At 46.1% G+C, this 22,681-nt stretch overlaps 1 protein-coding gene across 1 annotated transcript; it reads right to left on the bottom strand.

Moving 5' to 3' along the window:
• Window positions 1–1,139: 1,139 nt before the first annotated feature.
• On the bottom strand, window positions 1,140–3,044 carry LOC123166195 (GDSL esterase/lipase At5g45910). Its single transcript, XM_044583963.1, has 4 exons — window positions 2,673–3,044; window positions 2,312–2,521; window positions 1,696–2,118; window positions 1,140–1,591 (listed from the first exon to the last, which is right to left on the bottom strand). Exons 1-4 carry the CDS (start codon window positions 2,908–2,910, stop codon window positions 1,377–1,379), a joined length of 1,086 nt encoding a protein of 361 aa, XP_044439898.1. The 5' UTR covers window positions 2,911–3,044; the 3' UTR covers window positions 1,140–1,376.
• Between the last annotated feature and the right edge of the window lie 19,637 nt (window positions 3,045–22,681).

Consider the following 22,681-nt stretch of genomic DNA (forward strand, 5'->3'; position numbering starts at 1 on the left):
ACCTCATCACCATCCTCCTCTTCCTTCTGTTTTCTTCATCTCTCTGTATCTCTCGCCGCAGGAGCGTCGTTCGCCGGTATCGTCACGGGTCCTTGCTGTGAAGCTCGCCGTCAACCCCGCTAGACATCACCGAGACGAGCTCCCGCCGCTCCCGGGCTTCCCCACCCCCTGCCCACGGGTCATCCTCGTCAGATCCGGCGAGATTCGACTGCCGTCATCGCCCTCCTAGCCGCACGAGTCTCCGCCTCGGCGGCTCCGGGGCGTTCCTGCCTCCTGCCCACGCGCCATCCTCGTCGGATCCAGCGAGATTCGTGGCCGCCATCGCCCTCCCGGCCGCACGAGTCAGAACCGCTGCAAAAAGCCAGGCAGTTGCAAAACTCTCTTTTTCGAAACAAAGGCTCAGTTGCAGACACACATGTACACGGGGGTGCTCTCGTCCATCTGATCAACAGAGGATCCGATGGACACGGAGGCAGTGGACGCGCCCTCGCGATCGGCCGGCTGAAGGTAAGCTTTTCCCATCAAATAATAATAATAATAATAATCAATAATAATAGGTCCAGGTGGCGTATGAGCAACCTTGAAAAAAGTGGCGTACAAACAGGAGAAAAAAGATAGCTTGGAAGCAGGTTGGTCAATGATGCACGGGAAAGGCAAACTTTGAAGCTTGGTCTCGTTGGTGGTACTACTAAGACTCAGTACTCAAGTACTGGCACGGTCGTTTGAATCCAATGCCACGGTACAAACTGCAAAGTCCAGTTGCGCTTCTACGACCGATCGAGGACATCTCAATACCTCATCATGCATCGTCCATTCTGGCCGGGGAAGCAATCAAACAAATGATCGGCCAGTCGATCATCCGATTAGAAAAGAGGAACACAGGGTTCAATTTTTCACATGTAGTAGCATAGCAACTTCTGTTGTGCACTCGCGGTGTGGAGCACAGGTTGCTTTTGGCCATGTGATGTCTCTTTCAAGCAAAGAAAATGGTCAGCTCAGGTGTTGAAAGGTTATTATCATCGATCGTCAAGTTCCTGCTACCGAATCGCGACTTCGATCGATCGGTGAGGCAATTTTGCTTCTTTTTTTGTTTGGTGCCAATGATTAGTTTTGGTCCTGGTTTTGTACGCACTGGATCATGAACGCTCCAACCACACCTTTCATCAAACATTCAATCGAGCACATAAATAACCGCCGAATCTCTTTCAGCCCAAGCGCAAATTACACGAGAATTAATCAAATCGATGCTTATTCTCGCAACACATCTTCTTCTTCTTCTTCTTCTTCTGCTAAAAATAATAGTAATCCATTCCCTCCCCAGCTTCGAGGAATGAAAGGAAGCAACCAAACGACGAGCCGGAGCTCGGTCGCTCGCTCTAGGAGAGGATGGCCGGGTGGCAGTAGGGCCCGTTGACCCAGCCGTCGGCGATCTTCTTGTAGGCCGCCTCCGTCAGGTGGATCCCGTCCCAGCTCAGCGACGACGATGGGTTGCCGCACGCCGACGCGCCGGACATGCCGCACCTAGCCCCGTTCTGGTAGTTGTACTTGCCGCCGCCCGCGCCGCAGCACGCCCTCAGGTTCGTGCTGAACCCTGCACATCGACACACGCACAAAGAAATAATCAGCTCGCCGGAGCCGGAGAAGACAAGGAGTGGGAGGAGGACGATCAGTACAAACAGTGACGGAGGGACGTACCGTAGCTAGCGGGGCTCTTGACCATGTCGAAGACGTGGGAGTAGAAGTCGGCGTACATGATCTTGGCGTAGGGGTACTTGCCCTGCAGGCTGGTCACCTTGCTCTGGAGCAGCGAGTTGTGGCGGGCCGACAGCGCGTTGAACCGCTTCAGGCAGCCGTACTGGTCGTAGTCGCCGGCGTTGGAGGTCTGGTAGAGCGTGAGGTAGATGGGGAAGCAGCCGACGGGGAGCACCCCGGGGATGACGACGTACATGGCGCCCAGCCCGATGAGCTTCTCGGCGCCGGCGCCAATGGCGTCCACGATGGTGGGGCTCTGCCCGGCCGCCTGCTCCGGCGTGTAGCCGCCGAAGAGCTGCGCGTTGTAGTCGTTCCCGCCCAGCTCGCCCAGCACGAACAGGGACTTGGACAGGTACGTCTTGCACGCTGCAGTGCACCAACAACAAGGACGTGGAGTTAGTTAATGGCGCGCGTGATCATGCATGGGGACGGGGTGGGGGCGGGCAGGCGACCATTTTTGTTTTTCTCTCTGGCCTTGGCCTGGACCAGGCGGCGTTAATGGCGATGGCGGTAGAGTTGAGGAGGTAGGAGGGGATTAATGGCGGTGTTTGTTACGTACATGAGCCGCAGACGGAGGGGAGGAGGTTCTGGAACCACTGGATCTGGGTGTCGAGGGGCCCGTTGTTCCAGATCTTGTCGCCGACGCCGAGCGACTGGAAGAAGCTGGAGCCCATGGCGGTGGCGCCGATGATGGCCATGTTGGCGCCCTGCTTGAAGTCCGCGCCGCCCTGCTTCGACGGCTTCAGCAGCGGCAGCCCGAACTTCTCGGCTGCACGCACACGCCAAAAACAGAGCACGTCAGCTCACCTGCCGCCCTCGAGCTCGAAGCAGAGCGCATGCTCTGTTTCTCTTGTTTTGGAGGGAAAATGCATGCATGGCGGGTTCAAATCAAAACCGGCGGCGGCAGCGAGCGTGCGTACCGAGGAAGTCGACGACGAGGCGGCCGTCGGAGCAGCGGCAGGTGGCACGGCCAAAGAAGGTCTCGCCGTAGGGGGGCTGGGTGAGGGTGAGGCCGGCGGGGGGCCCGTTGACGCAGAGGTTGCCGGTGTCCGACATGGAGTCGCCGAAGCTGTAGATGGCGTTGAACTTCTGGCCGGACACGGCCAGGAAGCACGCCGAGACCATCACAAGCGCCACGAGCAGCGGAGAGGACGCCATTGTTGGCTGGCTCGGAGCTCTTAGAGTGGGAGTGCCGATCGCTCGGTGGATGGATGGGTTGATGAAGGAAATGGGCGATGGCTCGGCGGCTTATATAGACGGCGCCGGTGGTCCGGTGGCACGTAGCTGTTGTTGCGCCATTAGCCCACCTCGCCTCAATCAATCTTCACTTCACCGGGCTTAACTAACTAGTACTACTCACTAGACTAGTATTTTTGTCACCGGGTTGTTGTGCATGCATGAACTCTTTCTTTCTCGACCCTTTCCTCCCTGGTTCCCTTTCATCCTCGTGTTCCAATGTTCAATCATGTCAGTACATCAAATCTTTATCTTCCCCTGCTTTTATCCGGTTACCACTTTTTAGCTAGGCTAGGCTACATATCTTTTTATGCAATGAAATCAAGAAAGCAAGTAGATTGCATTATTTCGTTTGCTGGCTAATATGTTAACATGTTCGTTTTTACTACTCCCTCCGTTCTCTTTTATAAGACGTTTTAGACATCTGATTTTGAACTGTTTTGGGAGCTGTCTGAACTATCTAAAATGTCTTATAAAAGTGAACAGAGGGAGTACAAATTTGGTATTCCTCTGGTGCCTGAAAAAATCACACATGTTAGTCGATTTTCGAACGAGTCCGAAGATGGGGTCGACACGGCGAGGCCAATTCAGGTTGCTCACCGGAGACGGGGCGGCGCTACAAGCGGGAGCGAGCTGTGACCTTCCAGACAAAAGCGAAGAATAGGGTTGACTAGCACGGGTCAAGGGTGTGGGAGGGGGTCGGGGCAGCGGTAAGCACGATGGTTGAGGAGGAGGGGGCAGCTCCCCAGGCCACAGAGCCAAATGTGATCTGGCCAAGGGGGTAAATCGGCTAACTGCAAAAAAATAAATTCAGACACATGTTTTTTTTTTTTGCGAATTAACGGGGGCTTTATTTCTATGTAATAGTGTTACAGTCAAAAGGCAACAAATCCTCAATACAAGGTGGAGCCGAGATCAACCACACATCCGTTGTACTCTCGGTACGGCTATAATTGGCCAGCCGATCTGCAACTCTACTTTGACTATGAAGAATTTTCTGAGGATAAAACTCCCTAACACACGTTAACAATTTCATCTCCCAAACCAAATGACCATACGCAAAACGCTCCAGTCCCGTGTTGGTGCAATTTTGTGTGCACCATGATTTGAACCCTCGATAGATGAACTGATCTCCCTATGCCTTTGTGATATCATCATATGACATATAGGTTCCTGGGTGTGGTACATTTAGAGCACATATCCTCTGACTTCAGCTAGATGACTTTGGGTCATTGACATGTGCCCCCCCGCATGTCCGACAAGCCACTGTTGAGTTATCTGACTGAAGTTAGAGCATTAAAACCATTATAAGCTACGCGTGAAGGGCGGCCAACTAGCTATGCCACGTGGCGCAAGCTGGTTGGCCGCGGTAAGAAATCTTTTGCAATTTTTTTTTCGATGAAGGTGTGGATTATTTTTTAAATGTATTTTTTTAGATGGAGATGAGGACCTCTGGTATTTTTTAAATGGAGGGTTATGCAAAATGGCACTCGCTAGTAGGCTGTTGTGGTATTTTTTTCCTTTTTACTTTTTTTAATGAAGTTGATGGTTTTTTTAGATGTTTTTTTAGACGGAGGCGAGGACTCGAGGACTCTATGTATCTTTTTAAATGAAAACGTGCGCACAACTTCCTCTCAAGCGGCGCCACCGGATGGCGCTCCAATCACTAGTATACATTGGGAAGAGGATTAGGAGCACTTGGCGGGTGTGTGTTTTGGATAACAATTGGTATTTTTGTGATGAGTAGAGGTTTAGTTCCTTCTTCCTTAAGATCAGGGAAGCTAATTCGCTGTCAGAACTAATACCGTCTGGTTGGCTTAGCTTTCCCGCGATTAATTTGCATGTGATGTTCCAGGAAAGCAGGGACATGAAAGCGGGGCCTGCGTATTTCTTATCTTGTTTCTCTTATTGTCCAATCTATAATGTGAGAACAAAAGCAAAGTGACCAATTATATGCAGTATGGCCATGGGCGTATAATACTACCACAGTAGAGTCCTGAAAGTCCCGGTGGTGCCAGTCTAGTTGGACTGTAGTAGTATGGCCTCGGGAGTATAACTAATTACTACAACCACCTAATCATTTTCTCCAGACTCCCGACATGTAGTACAAATTATTCTCGAATCATCAAGCTTGATTATTAACTTATTAGCCAGCAATGAAATAATGCAATTTAATTAAGTAGGTAGGTGCGTATTTACAGGCAGGCTCTCAGCACTGATGAGCTCTACTGTACCTGCTTTGTTGATGCCACTGCATGGAAAGCTACTGGTCTCTCTCATATAATGGTGCTATGTACACACACACACACACACACTGCATATAATTCCTTAAAAAAAACTGAAGAACATCGAGTGCATGATCTCACAAGGAAAAGAGAAAGGGAGGCCTGATTAGGTAATCAATTCCATCAACCAAGCAGCTAGCTAGGCAGCAGTCCAGCACCATCATGATCATCACGTACACATACACATGCTGCATGATTCCACAGCCCCCGTTATAATTGGCAGCCAGCCCTTTGTTTGAATCCGTCGCCAAAAAGCCGTGCTTCCTCAGAAACAGAAACCTACAACGACCACATCAGCTAGCAGCCAGCCAGCTGAACAGCACCGGTGGTTATGCTGCAATTGTGTCAACCGGACGCCACCATCGTTTGCTTTCGCCCTCATCTTTTTCCCGGTGCAGGAAGGAAGGGCGCCATGCTATCAGCAGGTCAAACACCATTGTCAGCAACAGCATCCGCATGCAGATGCAATGATCCATGTGTAGTTACACTAAAATGTACACCAGCTTTATAAAGCGCTGGGATACTGTATTTGTGGAATTGCAGCCTATGTGCATGGCTTTATTTGTCAGAGGAAATATTATTCGTGTTCCCTTCGCCTGTGTGTTTGTTAGTAGCGTAGCGGTTGTTGCACTTGCATGCATGCATGTGTCGTACTACGTGATACTGATTTGAATATCTCGATTTCCCGCGAGAAAAATCATTGAATATCTATCTCCACTGAAAAGGGAAGACTATACTTAACGTAGGGAGGAGAGATAAGATACGTATGCAGCGCGCGCGCAACAACTCCATCACCGGAGGACATGCATGCAAGCATGGATGGATGCGGGTGCAACGGCTGGTGTTTGCCGGCCGGGCTGGATGGCGTGTCAATTCCCGAGCTAACTTTTTCCCTCGAAAAAATAATGTAGAAAAATATCGAACTAACTTGGCACTGGATATGGATGGCCGGGCCATGCATGTGCCAAGTGGTGTGGGTCCAAGGGGAAAAGGTTGACAAGGTGGTCAACGAACGTAACCAACTGATGGTTTGCTATTGCTAGAAGGTTCATTATCGTTGCCGAAACGTATGTATGGTTACCAACTAATTAAACTCTCTAGTGGCTACTTGATTTGGGCTTGTGGGCGTTGGAGTTCCTTGACCATGGTGCACCCTCCTTTCCGAAAAAAAATGGAGATTAACTCTTAATTTAGCTCTCAACTAAGAGTTCGACTCTTAACTAAATTACTCACAGATTGTATCGACCAACCCTGCATGTGCAGATGATGCTGTACCTTGTTATCCAAAACAGCCGGAAAACAACGTTTTAAACGTCACAGATAAAACAACACTGACCGGCGACGGACCGGTCAGGTCGTTGGAGTGTTTGATCTTGATCAGACACCGGCACATGCATGTGCTTCGTTGTGACCGTGCTTTGACTAATGCGTCAGCCTCGGTGACATGCATGTACATCTGCAGAGAGGGCGAGAGCTGCCGTGCATTGCATCATCACATGCATCGTCGGTCGGTAGCCAAGGTGATTAACATCAAGCCAGTTAAATAAGATTATCTGGTCATGATGAGTCGAGACTCGAGACCAGCTGCAGTCAGACCGACGTCAAGCCAGGCAGCGACATCTCTTGACAGCTTCGATTCCTTGCACATTTATCAGTTTGTCTAATTCACATCTAAATGTTTTTTAAGGATGTCACATCTAAACTCCCACAAATATATAATGAAGCAACAAGAAACAAAAAAAAATAGAAAAAAAACAGACCACAAACAAAATGAAAATCAGCTTAGATGTGTCCTAGACAGACCCTTTTTTCTTCTATGGATTCCTTGTAACATGAACACGTGGCTCGGCTACTAGACTACCAGTACCCTCTGATTATCCAATTAACAAACCTGATCAGTTGTTTAGAGAAGTGCCATTTGATAGATCTTTGGATCGGAGTAGGCTAGTAGATCCGGTGAACCTACCTTGTCCAACAGTAGATGAACTCGAGCCGGAGGTCATCGTGATGCTAGGGCACACGGCGATGACAGAGAGTAGGTGACGGTGGTGGAGCTTCCCGTGAGCACCGCGCTAACCCTAGATCGGTAGGGATTGTAGGTGGGGATTGTGGCAGCGATTAACCTCGTAAGTCGTGCCCCGGCCCCCACCTCTGTTTATATAGCGCGGGTCACAGGGGCCCACCAACCATGGTTTGGTTGGGCGCCCCCGATCAGGGCGCGAGTCAGGGGGCCGTTCGACCCGTTGGGTTCGAACGGGAGAGAGATCAACCTAACATTCCCCCCCTTGATCTCAACTTTACTTTTAACTTTATACTTTCTAGTTTATCTGTTTCATCACATATTGGTACATAGAGCATGTTTCATCGTCACGGCCTAATTGCCGTTAGAATCATACAGCTACAACATACGTTATGTTCAGAAACAAATTCTGTTCCTTTTGGGCCTATCCAAGGATCATAAGGCTTTCCCTTAAACCCATGCCGGCTAAGTGTTCCTTGAACACATTGGATGGTAAGCCTTTCGTTAGCGGATCCGCAAGCATATCCTTTGTCCTTATATGCTCGAGACTTATAGTTTGATCCTGGATTTTATCTTTCACAACATAATACCTTATCTCTATTGTTTTTGCAGCATTACTCGACTTGTTGTTGTGAGCATAGAATACTGCGGGCTGGTTATCACAGTACATCTTTAGTGGTTTGTGAATGCAATCTACCACTTTCAAGTCGGGTACAAATTTCTTTAGCCATATCGCATGCCCCGTGGCTTCGAAGCATGCTATGAATTCTGCATACATCGTGGATGATGCAACTATCGACTGTTTGGAGCTTTTCCACGAAATAGCTCCCCCAGCGAGGGTGAATATGTATCCTGACGTGGATTTTCTATCATCTCTGTCCCCCGCAAAATCTGCGTCTGAATACCCTTTATCTCTAGGGAATCACTTCTCCTGTATATTAGCATGTAGTCCTTCGTGCCTTGCGCATAACGCAATGCTTTCTTTATCATCTTCCAGTGCTCTAGGCCTGGATTCTCTTGATATCTACCGAGTACCCCGGTGATAAAAGCTAAGTCAGGGCGAGTGCACACTTGTGCATACTGTAAGCTGCCAACTGCCGAAGCATATGGTACTGCTTTCATTTGATCGATCTCATACTGGTTCTTGGGACATTGGAATTTCCCAAAACTATCGCCCTTGACTATTGGAGCAGGTGTGGCTTTACTCGCATGCATATTATACTTTTTAAGAATCTTTTCTAAATATGCTTTCTGAGATAGTCCTAAGACTCCATTGTTCCTATCTCGGTGAATTTCTATGCCCAAAACATATGATACTTCACCAAGATCTGTTATGTCAAAATTTGAGGATAAGTATTTCTTTGTTTCTTGCAGTAGACTAACATCACTACTAGCAAGCAGGATATCATCCACATACAAGATTAGGAAAATATATTTCCCATTTTTAAACATTGCATACATGCAATTATCCTCAATATTTTCTTTAAATCCAAAACTTTTAATCGTTTGATTAAACTTTAGATACCACTGCCGAGAGGCTTGTCTTAATCCATAAATGGATTTCTTCAGGCGGCATCCCATATTTTCCTTGCCTTCCATGATAAAACCCTTGGGTTGTTTCATGTAGACCTTTTCTTTTAAATCACCATTCAGAAATGCCGTCTTAACATCCATTTGATGTAACTCTAAATCAAAATGAGCAACTAATGCCATTATGATTCTGAAGGAATCCTTACATGAGACTGGAGAAAATGTCTCATTGTAATATATCCCTTCTCTTTGTGTAAATCCTTTTGCCACGAGTCGTGCTTTATACTTTTCTATATTCCCTTTAGAGTCATACTTAATTTTGTAGACCCATTTACAGCCTACTGTTTTGGCTCCTTTGGGAATTTCCTCTAAGTCCCAAACATCTTTGGAACTCATTGATTTCATCTCGCCTTCCATTGCCTTCATCCAGTTCGATGAATGAGGGCTTCTCATGGCTTCTTCATATGAGGTGGGATCTTTTTCCATATGAACCATTTCTGTGTTATAAACTTTAAAGTCAGTAGAAATAGCTGACTTTCTTGGTCTTGTAGACCTTCTAAGGGCCTCATTTTCTGGCACATTTTGTGCCTCAACTTCTGGCACTTCTTCTAAAATTTGCTGTTGCACCTCCCTTTCATGCTCAACAACGGGTTCAGTCGGCTCCTGACGGACAGGTTCCGGTCTTCCCCCATAGCTGTCATGGGTGGAGTTGCAACTGGTAGTGAGAAAAATGGCTCCTGAATCATCGGATTAGGTGCATGCACCCTCTTCTCCTCAAGATCAATTTTCCGAGCTACCAAGCTCCCCCTCATCATTTCGTCCTCTAAGAAGACTGCATGCCTCGTTTCTACAAACTTTGTATATCTGTCAGGGCAGTAGAAACGAAAACCTTTTGATCTGTCTGGATAGCCAATGAAGTGGCAACTTACTGTTTTGGGATCTAACTTTGCAATGTTTGGATTAAACATTTTGGCCTCAGCAGGGCACCCCCACACCCTGAAGTGTTGTAGGGAGGGCATCCTTCCTGTCCATAGCTCGTACGGTGTTTTGGGCACCGACTTGCTTGGTACTCTATTGAGAATGTGAATGGCGGTTTTAAGCGCCTCCATCCATAATCCCAATGGCAAGTTGGAATAACTCATCATGCTACGCACCATATCCATAAGGGTACGGTTGCGCCTTTCAGCTACTCCATTTTGTTGAGGCTCGCCCGGCATTGAATACTGGGCTACTATGCCAGTCTCCTGCAAGAACTTCGCAAAAGGTCCAGGGACTTGGCCATATGGAGTGTGTCGACCGTAGTACTCTCCCCCACGGTCGGACCTTACTATCTTTATTCTTTCATCGTGCTGATTTTCAACTTCAGCTTTGAATATTTTAAATTTATCCAACGCTTCCGATCTTTCTTTGATTGGATAAATATAACCATAGCGAGAGTAATCATCTGTGAATGTTATGAACAAGTCATATCCATCCACACTTTTCACCGGAAATGGTCCACAAATATCAGTGTGAATGATTTCTAGTGTGCCTGTGCTATGGATTGCACCTTTTTTGATTTGTTTTACGTACTTTTCTTTAATGCAATCTATGCATTGTTCTAAGTCTGAGAATTCTAACGGAGGAAGAATTTCACTTTTGACTAATCTTTCTATTCTCCCCTTCGAAATATGGCCCAAGAGACAGTGCCATAATTTCGATGAGTCAAATGTTCTTTTTCTTTTCTTTGTTCTTTATTCGACGCGGAAACATGTTCTTTCACATTGCAAACGGAATAAACTTTTTCACGAAGTGATAACAAATAGAGCTCATCATGTAGTAAAGCATCACCCACATAAGCATTATTTAACCAAATGGCACACTTGCCATGTCCAAAATAACATTCATAATTATCTTTGTCCAAGCAAGAAACACTTATTAAGTTTCTATGACATGATGGAACAAATAAAACATCTCTAAGTAGAAGATTGAATCCATCAGCTAACTCCAAGGAGATATCACCGACAGCTTCAACTTCTGCTTCAACTCCGTTCGCCACTTCAATGCGTCTTTCGCTTCTTAGCATAGTCCGCGTCGAATGGAATCCCTGTAAAGAATTTGCAACATGAACAGTTGCTCCTGAGTCAATCCACCAAGTGGATTATGAAAACTGTGCATACAGGGATTCATTTACAAATGAAACTATATTGTTACCTCTTTTTGCCATGATCGACTTTAGCCAAACAGGACAGTCTTTCTTGTAATGCCCGGTCTTCTTACAGTGGAGACAAGTGTCTTTGTCCACTGAGAAAGGCTGTTGCTGACGCTGATGCTGATAGGAAGCTTTTCCTTGTGGCTTTGAAGGAGAACTTTTGTTGTTTTGATTGTAATTCTTTCTTTTTTGACCATGCATAGTTGAGTGTACCACCATGTGAGGCTTTAAGTCTCTCCTCTTCTTGGACACACATTGCTATTGTCTTTTCAACGTCCCATGTTCCAGGTGACATATTGTAGTTCACAACAAAAGTTTCAAACTCCTTCGGCAGTGAAGCCATGACAAGGTGGACCAGGAGCGCTGGTTTGATCTCCAGATCCGCATCCATGGGCTTGAGCTTTGCTGCCATATTGCTCATCCTGAGGATGTGCTCTCTTATGCCATGACTACCACCTGTGTATTTTTCTGTCACTAGTTGCTCTAACACCTGGGTGGCATATATCTTTGAAGAGCCAGTGAACTGGCTCTTTATCTTTGAGAGCAACTCCCCTGCGGAAGTGCACTCTGCAATGGAGCCCACAATGGCGCTCTCAATTGTGTTCTTTATAAAGGCCATGCATTTTTTGTTTGCATTGACCCACTTTTGGTTATCTATGAGGTAGGACTGCTCCAAAGGAGCATAGTCCCCTTTCTTTTTAGCCCATGCAGCATCATCATCAGTAGCCTCTCTTACTGGCTCTCTGGGTCTGACCGACTGTGGTTTCTCCACAACCCAGTCAAACGCCAGTTCAACTTTCTTCCTCCACTCAGTGTGGTTGTCACCTCTGAGTGTCGGAACTTCTTTTAGGCAACTCATCAAGTGAAAGCCTCCTGAAATCACAATTTAAGTGACATCAATATAACAATCATATGTATTAATCTAACGTTGGTCAAATTAAACATATAATTGTCTATGCAATTAAATCTATATTACCGTTGGGCAAAACTTAGAAATAAATGCACCTTTAAATTTCAATAATAAAACATGATCATGTTATTAACAACGTTGGTCAAAAAAATAACATAATCATATTCATTTTAATAATCTCTTCAACATGCTCTTAAAAATAATTCTATTTAAACTTTAATTTTCTTTGTAAAAGAGCACTAATAATTATTTACGCAGCGGAAAATCATGAATAAAAATTCACGAACTTTTTACTTTTTATAGAAACTTTTCTATGACCGAATATAAAATCAAGAACTTTTTTAATTTTCTTTATAAAATTCATGAACATTTATTTTCTGAAAATTTTCTTTTTGCATTTTCAGAAACTTTTTCTGTCACTTTTCTATTTTCTAGACAAAATTTTCGTTGGAAAAAATTGCATAGGAAAGCTATTTAAAATCTGCCCAGAAACTGGACAAAATCGACAGCAGCAACGGCGTGCGGCTAAGGCCTCGGCCCAGCGCGCGGCCCAGCCGGCCTGGACCCAGCGCGCCCGCGGCGGTTGGGCACGGCCCAACGGCGACTGCGCCCGGCCTCCCTCTCTTTCGGCCCAGTGGCCCAGCATAGCACTAGGGTTTCTGTCACAGCCGTCCGATGAAATCTGACGGCCAGCCGTTCATTTCGCAGGATCAAAACCAGCTGCGATCGGCCTCCCGATCGAACCCTACCGTCATTGGATCGCTCACGCGCCTCTCTCTGCCTCTCCCGCAGCGCTCGCTTTGGTCGTCCAGCCACCGCGAGAGAGCGCTGGCCGCCGGCCGCCGGCGACGGCTCCACCACCGCGCCGCGCGAGCCCGGCTGTCCCTTTTCCCCTTCCCTTCTTTTTCTGTTCTCCATCCACCACCTCCTCACAGAGAGAAAAAGAGGCAACTGCCGCACGACGGCGACCTAGATGGACGGAGCGGCTGCGCCCCTACCGACCCCTTCGCCGGTCGCGCGTTCCCCGTGCGGTGAGCGCGCCGCCGTCGAATGGGTCGGTGGTGGTGTTCTTTGCCCCTGAAAAGGGGGGTGTTCTTCTTCTCGATGCCTCGGCTTGCCGATGCGCATCGAGATCGAGAGGAACGGCGCGGCCTTGCGGCGGCACAACTTTTCTTCTTTGCCCTTCTAGGGTTCTTTGGGGGAGGGGATCTCTTTGTCTTTTTCTTTTTCTGTTGTTGTTTCTTTGTACCGAAATCAACTAGCCCGATCTGGCTGATACCATTGATAGATCTTTGGATCGGAGTAGGCTAGTAGATCCGGTGAACCTACCTTGTCCAGCAGTAGATGAACTCGAGCCGGAGGCCATCGAGATGCTAGGGCACACGGCGATGGCAGAGAGTAGGTGACGGTGGTGGAGCTTCCCGTGAGCACCGCGCTAACCCTAGATCGGTAGGGATTGTAGATGGGGATTGTGGCAGCGATTAACCTCATAAGTCGTGCCCCGGCCCCCACCTCTATTTATATAGCGCGGGTCACAGGGGCCCACCAACCATGGTTTGGTTGGGCGCCCCCGATCAGGGCGCGAGTCAGGGGCCCGTTCGACCCGTTGGGTTCGAACGGGAGAGAGATCAACCTAACACCATTAGCTTAACTAACCGGTCGGCCCTCCTGCCTACCAAACAAAACCATTTAATTCCAAAAAAATTTGCGGAAAAAACCCATTTAATTCCATGCCGCACCAGAAAAATAATTCCAGCCATGAACTTGAGCTGCTTGCTATTGCTAGCAGCTAGCTCCAGGACAAGAGGAGCAGGTACGTACCACAAACACTCCCTGTAGCAGCTACTCATCATAGTTAGGTAACAGCATCAGCATCAGCGGGCAAGAACCATTTCTTCTTCGTTTCTATGGACAGGCGCTCCGGTACGTTGCTGAATAATTAGCGTGGACAAGCAGAGAGCAGCGAGGGCCGTCGTTATCGGCGGCATGCATGCATATGCTGGCTGATACGTACTGTGTCTTGCAAGCGAACACACACCAACGAGAGTAAACTTCCACGATAACAACCCTCGTCTCTTGTCCTAACGCCCGTGGCATCAGGTCCGAGCGTGACAGACAAGTAACATGAAGCTTTTAGGAAAAGAGAGAAAAATTATATTGGATTTTGTTTTTGCACTGTCATGACTTTCGTTTTATGTGGTGCTCTGCATGCTAGTATGATATTGACATTTTGAGTGGTTGTTGTTGCAGCAATTCGATTACAATTTGGAACGCTAGCGAAGTAGGGGTACACCACCGTCTGGTGAGGTATCGGTCATGCCGTCATTGGCATTATACTCTCTTTCTTTTAAAAAAAATATATGCATCTTCAAAAAAAAAGAGTACGTGTACGTTAGAGCCTTGCACGGCTTTGCATGAATTTCATTTAAAAAAAAAATTCGCATGAATTCTACAAGAAACATCTCAGGATCCAAATTTTGCAAGAATCTGGAGATTGGCAGGAGCTGGCAAGGCCCATTCGATTATGGCACGGAGAATTCTGTCGAGGAATTGCGAAGGCATTTGTAAATGACGTCAATCGATCTCGTTGGTTTCATTTATCTGTAAGACTGAATCTTATCGTACAATCAGCACCACCTAATCGCTGGAGTCCTAGCGATCCATCTGACTGCAGCGTCAGGGAACGGACCTGCCAGTCTAGATCAACTAGAAACCGGGTCGTTACATTATTGGTAACGAGAACCTGCCACAAAATGATGCCTTCTTATCCAAGCACCAGGCGTGCATGGCTACGCATGCGATTCATGCCCTGCAGGCTGGAGCGTCAGTTGTCAAGGATCAAGTAGTGACTTGGACACCCTGACCCTGGACGTCGTGTTCATAGTTCAACGAATATCTCCGTATATTGGCAGCCATACTTAACGTAATGGGGAGAGGAGAGATGTGTATGTAGCCGGCAACAACTCCATTACCGGAGGATATTGGAGGAACCGAGGAAGTGGAACCAGAGGACATGCATGCAAACTTCAACGTACGTAACTGATAGTTTCATAGCTAGGTTAATTATTCTTGTTGAAATGTATAGTACTAGTAGAACATAGTAAAGACGCAAGTGCTCATATAAACGCGCATACGCTCACCCTTATGAACGCACACACTCACACCCTACCCCTATGAGCATCTTCGAGAGACTGAACCGGCATATCATCTTAAGATTTACTCCAGAAATAATGTGAGCACCAGGACTTGAACCCTGGTGGACTGAAGGTATCACTGTTCCTCTAACCATCCAACCACAGGTTGATTTGCATAAAGATTATATATATGATCATGATCAGAAGAGACCAGCTCAAGACCAACGCCAAGCCAACCGAGAGCCGACGCCACCTTCGGCCATATATATGTGTGTGTGTGTGTGTTTAATTAGTAACATAATTACAGCTTTGCCATTAGCTTAACTAACCAGGTGGCCCTCCTGCCTACCAAACAAAACCATTTAATTCCATGCGGCACCAGAAAAATAATTCCAGCCATCAACTTGAGCCGCTTGCTAGCTTGAGGACAAGGGGAGCAGGTACGTACGTAACCACTAACACTCTGGCAGCTGCTACTCCTAGTTAGGTAGCAGCATCAGCCATCAGCGGGCAAGAACCATTTCTTCTTCTTCTCCTTGGATGATTAGCATATGGACAGGTGCTCCGGTACGTTTCTGGATAATTAACGTGGACTAGCGGTGGGCGGCGCGAGGGCCGTCGTTATCGGCGGCAGCATGCATGGATATGCTGATCCATACTGTGTCTTGCAAGCGATCGAACACACACCAACGAGTAGTACGTACGAGCTATAGGCCATAGCTTCCGACCCAATATAACTTCCATGCTAACAGCTCCTTCCTCTCTCCTAACGCCCATGGCATTAGTTAGGTCCGAGCCGTGACAGGGAAGCAACCTCAGACTTTTGGGAAAAGAGAGAGGAATTATATTGGTATTTCTTCAACTGTCGCCGCTTTAATTTTATGATACCGACATTTTGAATGATTGTCACAGCAATTCGGCTGATCGTTGGAACGCTAGGGAGTACCGAGTACGGGCACGCAAGAGTCGTCTCGCATTGCTTTGCAGGAATTTTGCAATAAACATCTCGATGTGTACCGAGTAAGACACCAGTTAGAGTTCCAAATTTTGCAATTCCCTTCTACGAGGATGGAAAATATGTCATGTTCAGGTTTTTTTTTTGTCATGCTTGCCGAGGGGAATTGCCATGCTCGCGGCATGTAATTTACCATAAGAAAATATTCGATTTGCCATGCTTAAAAATATCACGTTAGAAGGAGCAAGCACTGCCCATTCCACTACGGCACAGAGAATTCTGCTGATGAACTGCAAGGCAAGAGTTAATTTGTCAGTCCCTGCAGACTGCAGGTACCAACATGTTAGTGGCATCTAACTATCTGAAGGTTGGTTTATTTAGCTTAAAGTCTGATCATGTCGTACAATTAGCAGCACCTAGCTAATTGATGGAGTCATAGTGATCCATCATGAGTGACTGCAGCAACAGGGAACGAACGCGCCCAGTCTATAAATTGGGTCGTTCCCTTATATTATTGGTGAGACCCTCCATAAGATGTCTCACGAAAATAATTAATCATGGAGGACATATTGGTACGAGATTGATTGTTTGAGCTCTCTGTCATGGAAAGCTCCGCCTCTCCAACGACGGCGATCCCTGTCAAACTAGAATGATGCCTTCTTATCCAAGAACCAGGCGTGCAAGGCTACGCATGCCGTTCATGTCCTGCAGGCTTCAGCGTCAACTGTCGAGGATCAAGCAGTGACTTGGACACCCCGACGTCGTGTTCAGAGTTGAACGACTATTCGTCAAATAGGAGAGTTCAGTTAACGAGCAATGCCGCGCGCGGTCCTCTTCTCAACTCCCCAACCAACCACACACTCTTGTGTGTGTGTGTGAGGAAGATTGATTCCAGGGTACTGGCCTCTCTGACTGCACCCAACCAAATCAAACTGAAGAAAGAAAAAGAAAGGTTACTTTGCCTAGCTAACTCTATTAGTGATGACCAGTTATATCATGGCTCATTACCTTTCTGGACCGCAAGCATGCAGACAGGGATTCAGAAGTTGCACCAGTAGGCAGTAGCAGTCTAGCTGTTGCTGGAAGCCTCGAACTGTGCTGCACGTACATACAATGGAACCAAGATCATCTCCAAGCATACCGTGCACTGGCACTAATGATATCCAGATGAAACGATATCGTACACTTGGAAATTGAAAAAAAAAGGACATGCAGTACACTTGCAAATACTGTACCTCTACCTTAAATGATACTCCCTCCGTCCCATAATATAAGAGTGTTTTTGACACTAGGGAGTAGTCTACAGAACCCCATGATGCCATGATACGATTAGCTGGTACTGTACCTCTACCTTAATAATACCCTGGTTCTTCACGTGTGCTTCACTGATCTTGGCCGTCATGGTCTTGATCGGACGGCTTGTCAGACCGAAATGAAACCATAAAGAGGACATGCCGCATCCGGTGGACCGCGAATAATTGCTCCAGCGAATCAGTCTTAACTGGAGTGGCTACGTAGGCGTCCTCTGTAGCTGGGACGGAGCTCCTCCATTTGAGCTTCCAATGATCGATAGATCATCGATGGGCCATGGCCATACACGCATCCAGGTCACTGCAAAATCGGTCCGATTGAGTACATTGGATAATTTGAGTGGAAATCAATGCGAGGTCGCCCCACTTGCCACCGCGGCCGATAGTTCTGGTGCAGTACTGCTACTACAAGCTAGCTACTGCTTATGGGCAATCTGCACGGTTAGAGCATCTATAGCCGGGCGTCCCAAACCGGCATCAAACGTCCGGGCGGCCCATCTGGTCACTGACGGTCATGATTTTTCGACCTAAATGGCCCCCTCAAACGCTCGGGCTGACCGGCACCCCAAATATCTAGCCCAAATATGGAGTGGATATAGTGGCGTCCGGGCATGCCCGCCACCTCGGACTGGCGGCGGGGTCCCACGCGGAAACGCCCAGAAACCCGTCGGTCCGAAGCTCGTCTCCTCTGTCGGACCGATCGTGGCGCTGCTCTAGCGGGCCTTGTAGTGCCTAGCCTGGTTATTTAAGTCGGTCGACGGCACCGAAACCCTACCATCCACATTTTCCTTTGCTTGTCCGCCACCGTCGCCACTTTCCATTCTCCCCGTCCGCCTAGTAGCCATGCCCCCACGCCATCGGGTGAGGAGCGAGCCATTTCTAACGCCGGAGCGCCGGCTCGAGCTCCTTGAGTAGATTCGGGCAAGGTGCGAAGCCCGGATCGCCACGGGGCTACCTCCCGATGCAGTGGATCCGAAGAAGGAGTTGGAGGAGGAGGAGGAGGAGGAGGGGGAGGAGGTTGAGGAGGAGGAGGAGGATGTGGGGGACGCTGGCAACGTGGATCTGCAGGCAGAGTAGCATGCCATCATCGATTCCCTCCGCTAGGAGTCGGCTGCGGAAGCCAGACGCCGTCGTCGGCAGGAGATGGAGGCGCATCAGGCCGCGGAGGAGGCGGAGATGCTCGCCTACATGGATGATGACGAGCAGGAAGAGAAGGAGCCGGAGCCCTCCTACCCGCCCGTCCAGCCGGCGCCCGGCACCGTTGTCGTGAACATCTCCGACGGTGAAGATTAGCTAGGGTAGTACGTAGGATTTTTTTTGCATGCTTTGTATGGATATAGGGGTTCAAATATGTGAGACTCAGATGAAAATGGCTAATTTGAGGTGTGACCGGTCACTGTCCGCGGACGCGCCTGATCACGTCCGCGGGCGTTTGAGGGGCCGAATTTGCAAGTCCCGCTGTAGATGCTTTTACAAGTCGAGTACTAGGTATTTGATACATGCAAAGGCATACATGTACTGATGTATAGAGGAATGAGAGGATACATGAAGGGAAAAAATGCATGAATGAATGCAAGGATGCATCATGCATGCATGGGCCGGATAAAGGGAGCCGAACCAGTGGATGGGCCGTTAATACCCATTACCGGGCTAGCCAAGGGTTCAGCTATGTGCCGCCCGCAGCGACTCATAACGCATGCTCGCCTGCAGGGCTTCGTTGCTAGGCTGACCTAGTAACCATGCGGCCATATCATGCTGACGACACCCAGTGTTTTTGTTTTTGTTTTTACCCTTTTTTCGTTTTTGCTTATTTTAAACATATATCTTCAAAATACTTTACATAAAATTTTAAAAAATGTTAATCAAGCATTTGAAAATGTAAATGTCTATAAAAAATATTAATCATGTGTACGAAAAATGTTAGTGACATTAACAAATTTTACGTATTTAAACAATATACATGGAATTTGAGAAAAATGTTAATACAATGTAAGAAGTTGTTTCCTTAATTCAAATAAATACATGTTATATTTTAAAAAAATGTTCATATGTTTTAAAGATGTGTTTGTGACATGTTCAAAAAAAGTGTATACAATATAAAAAATGTGTACATAATGTAAAAAATGTTTCATACTACTAAAAAAATTATGTGACATTTTGCAGAAAAAATCAGCGATTAAGAAAAATGTTCGTGACATTTTTAATGTTTCTGCAATGCAAGCTAATGATCAAGTAGACTAAAACAATGTTTATTTCCATTTCAAAATTGTTCGTGACATATTAAAAAAAGTTTATACAATGTAATAAAGTTGCAGTAGGCTCATTTTATTATTTCCATTACAAAAATGTTCCTGTAGTTTTAGAAAATGTTTATTGCCATTAAAAAATGTACAATGTGTATTATAAAAAGTGTTCAAAACATGTATTTAAAATATATAAATCATGTTTTTGGAATACAAATGTCCAAGTACGTTAAAAAAATGTTTCACATGTGTGCTAAAAATATAAATTGTGTACTGAGAAAAAGTACACATTTTAAAAATAAATAAATGAGAAAACGAAAGTGAAAAACAAAGTATAACAAAAGAAAAAAGGAAAACGAAATATATAAATGAGAAAACAAAAAAAATAGAAAACGCAAAAGAAAACGAATATGAAAAAAAAACTGAAGCAGAGCAGGCAAACTACAGCGACACATAGCAATCGATACGGGCGAGACATAGCCCTGGCGGCTAGCCTTGTTTGTTAAAAATACGTGTACAAATTTGCGCCAATATAAAAATGTGCACAAATTTGTGAACATTTGGAATTTTCAAAAACTTTTGTTATAAAAATATGAAAAAAATTAACTGAAAAAGTTCAACATAAGTAAACAAAAATGACAAAAATGGTTCAATCTCGTTGTTTTATCTATAAGTCTTTATCAGGGTTTTTCCTTTTTTTATTTTTTTTATTTTTGTTTACTTATATTATTTTCCTTTAAAAAAGTTATTGTTTTTATAACAAATTGTTTTTAAAAATTCGAAATGTTCACAAATTTGTACATATAAAAAAATGTTAATAAATTAAAAAATTTGCGAATAGTAGAAAACTAGAACCGGAAAAACTTGGGTCACTATAGTTGCTTAAGCCTGGTCACTATGGTCCTGACCCAGTCGCGGCTACTCCCCTCCTATGCATCGAATAGGGCTCTCATCAATCCTGATGTTTGCTTTTGTTTTCCACAGAGGGATCCTATGTTAAGGGGCATTTCCTTTACTAGGCTCCGAGCGTCATAGATCCCCCAAATCACACATGAGGTGTCTAACTGGGTTGCCCAATTAAAAAGTTTCAATGATTTTTCTTTCCTACAAGGACATGTGTGATTGTTGAGTCCCTTATAAGGAACACATCAGAACGCATTGGCGACCGGTCGCGTGGGAGGGGAGCGGCTAGGTTGGCCCACTTCGAAGCTAGGGTACCAAAGCAATGTTCTTTTTGATCTTCCAGCTTTCTTCCAAAAATTTGGGTACAGGATCCTATTACATATAATTAAGATGTAATTATAAGATTAAAATAATACGGATTTTAAAATGAAATCACTAGTTGAGGGGCACCACTTGCAAATGGCACTCCCAAACTCCTTCAGTGGCAACAAGTGGCGCAGTGTATGTCCGTCATTTGTCGCAACCAGAGAGTTTTGGTGGATTTTTTTTTCCATTGGGTTGGCGTATGTGCTTTTTAATCCATTTTTCTGAATGAAAATCTATTACACCGAGCGCCCAAGTTGTAAACCGTTGTCAGATTGCATTCCTTGTGGCGATAACTTTGTGAAAATTTGATCTAATGTTGGTAGGTTTTAACGAACTTTTCTCTGGACACAACTTATGCTTTTAAATATGTTATTACAAACTTGTCGTCCCCAGAATAACATATATGTCCTCCCAAGAAAGGATGCATGTCGTCACATAGTGCAACTTGTACTCCCTGCGCAATACAACATGCTCTCCCCATGCAGTACAATTTGTACTCCTCAGCATAACATGTACTCCCTGCTCAATGCAGCTTGTCCTCTCCGTGCAATACAACATGTACTCTCAGATGTAACTTGTGCTCCACGCGCAATGCAAATTGTACGACCTGCACAATACAACTTGTACTCCCTAGGGTAACCTATACTCCTGAGATGGTGCAACATGTGCTCCCTCCATTGCATCTGGTATTTCTGATGCAACCTTTACTCACGCGCGGTGCAACGTGTCTCCTTGAAGGATGCAACTTGTACACCATTGGAAGTATTACTCGTACTATGGATGCAACCTGTAGATGAGAAAACCAAGAAAACATGAAAAAAGAAAGAAGAAAGGGGAAAAAAAGGGAAAAAAGAAGAAGGGAAAACCCACTCTAGCCTCCTACTGAGCAAGCGCACCCTCCACCAAGCGGACCGTGCCTGGCCCGCAAGGCCCCATACGTGACTCTAGGGGGGGGGGGGGGTAGCCCGCAACTAGTTGAAAATGTGCATGAAAATAAAAAAATGTAAAAATGTTCATGTGTTTTGTAAACATGTGTATGAATTTAAGAGAATTCTTGGCATTGAAATACCAAAGAGGGAGGGAAAACAAAACTCAAAAAGGAAAAAATATTTCAAAATATTAATAAATAATAAAAAACCAAAAGGAAATACGAAAACTGCTAGAAGATGGACGAAATGGATCTAAAAAGACCTGGCTCCATGCTCCATGGACCGGCCCATCGCAGCGTGTGGGTTGTGCGACATGCCGGCATCTTGTCGCATAAGCGACAAAGGAGAGCAACTAATTAACGAGTGCTCCTTCGGAAGCCTCACAACGATCAGCGCCACTTGGCGCGCTCTCAGCCACCCGCCACGTGTCGCGCTCTGAACGCTCCCTCCGGATTTTATTTTTCTTTATTTTTCCGCACGCGTTTTCTGCTTTTTAAACGGTTTTTTCTCGGGTTTTATTTTGACGTTTCGGTTTTCCACCGGTCTTCCTTAACTTTTGGACCACGAAAAAACACATTTTTTAATCATTTCGCGAGAGTCACGGTTTTGCTTCCGCGAGAGGCATGATTTTGCTTTCGCGAGAGTCACGGCCGTGCCTCTCAGAAACGGAAAAAAACGTGTTTTCTATTTTTTTCCTTCCGCGAGAGGCACGGTTTTGCTTTCGATAGAGGCACGGTTGTGGTTTCATGAGAGGCACGGCCGTGCCTCTCGAAAACGAAAAAAACATGTTTTTCTGTTTTTTCCTTCCGCGAGAGGCACGGTTGTGCTTTCACGAGAGGCACGGCCGTCCTCTTGGAAACGAAAAAAAATGCGTTTCTATTTTTTCACGAGAGGTACGGTTTTGCTTCCGCAGGAGG

The sequence above is a fragment of the Triticum aestivum genome, chromosome 7D (genome assembly GCF_018294505.1).
Source record: "Triticum aestivum cultivar Chinese Spring chromosome 7D, IWGSC CS RefSeq v2.1, whole genome shotgun sequence".
In the NCBI taxonomy this organism is placed as follows: domain Eukaryota; kingdom Viridiplantae; phylum Streptophyta; class Magnoliopsida; order Poales; family Poaceae; genus Triticum; species Triticum aestivum.

Coding starts and splice junctions, on each gene's coding strand:
- LOC123166195 (XM_044583963.1), bottom strand. CDS start 2,910: ATGGCGTCCTCTCCGCTGCTCGTGGCGCTTGTGATGGTCTCGGCGTGC. Junction 2,522..2,672: donor CCTCGTCGTCGACTTCCTCG/GTACGCACGCTC, acceptor GTGTGCGTGCAG/CCGAGAAGTTCGGGCTGCCG. Junction 1,592..1,695: donor CAAGAGCCCCGCTAGCTACG/GTACGTCCCTCC, acceptor GTCGATGTGCAG/GGTTCAGCACGAACCTGAGG.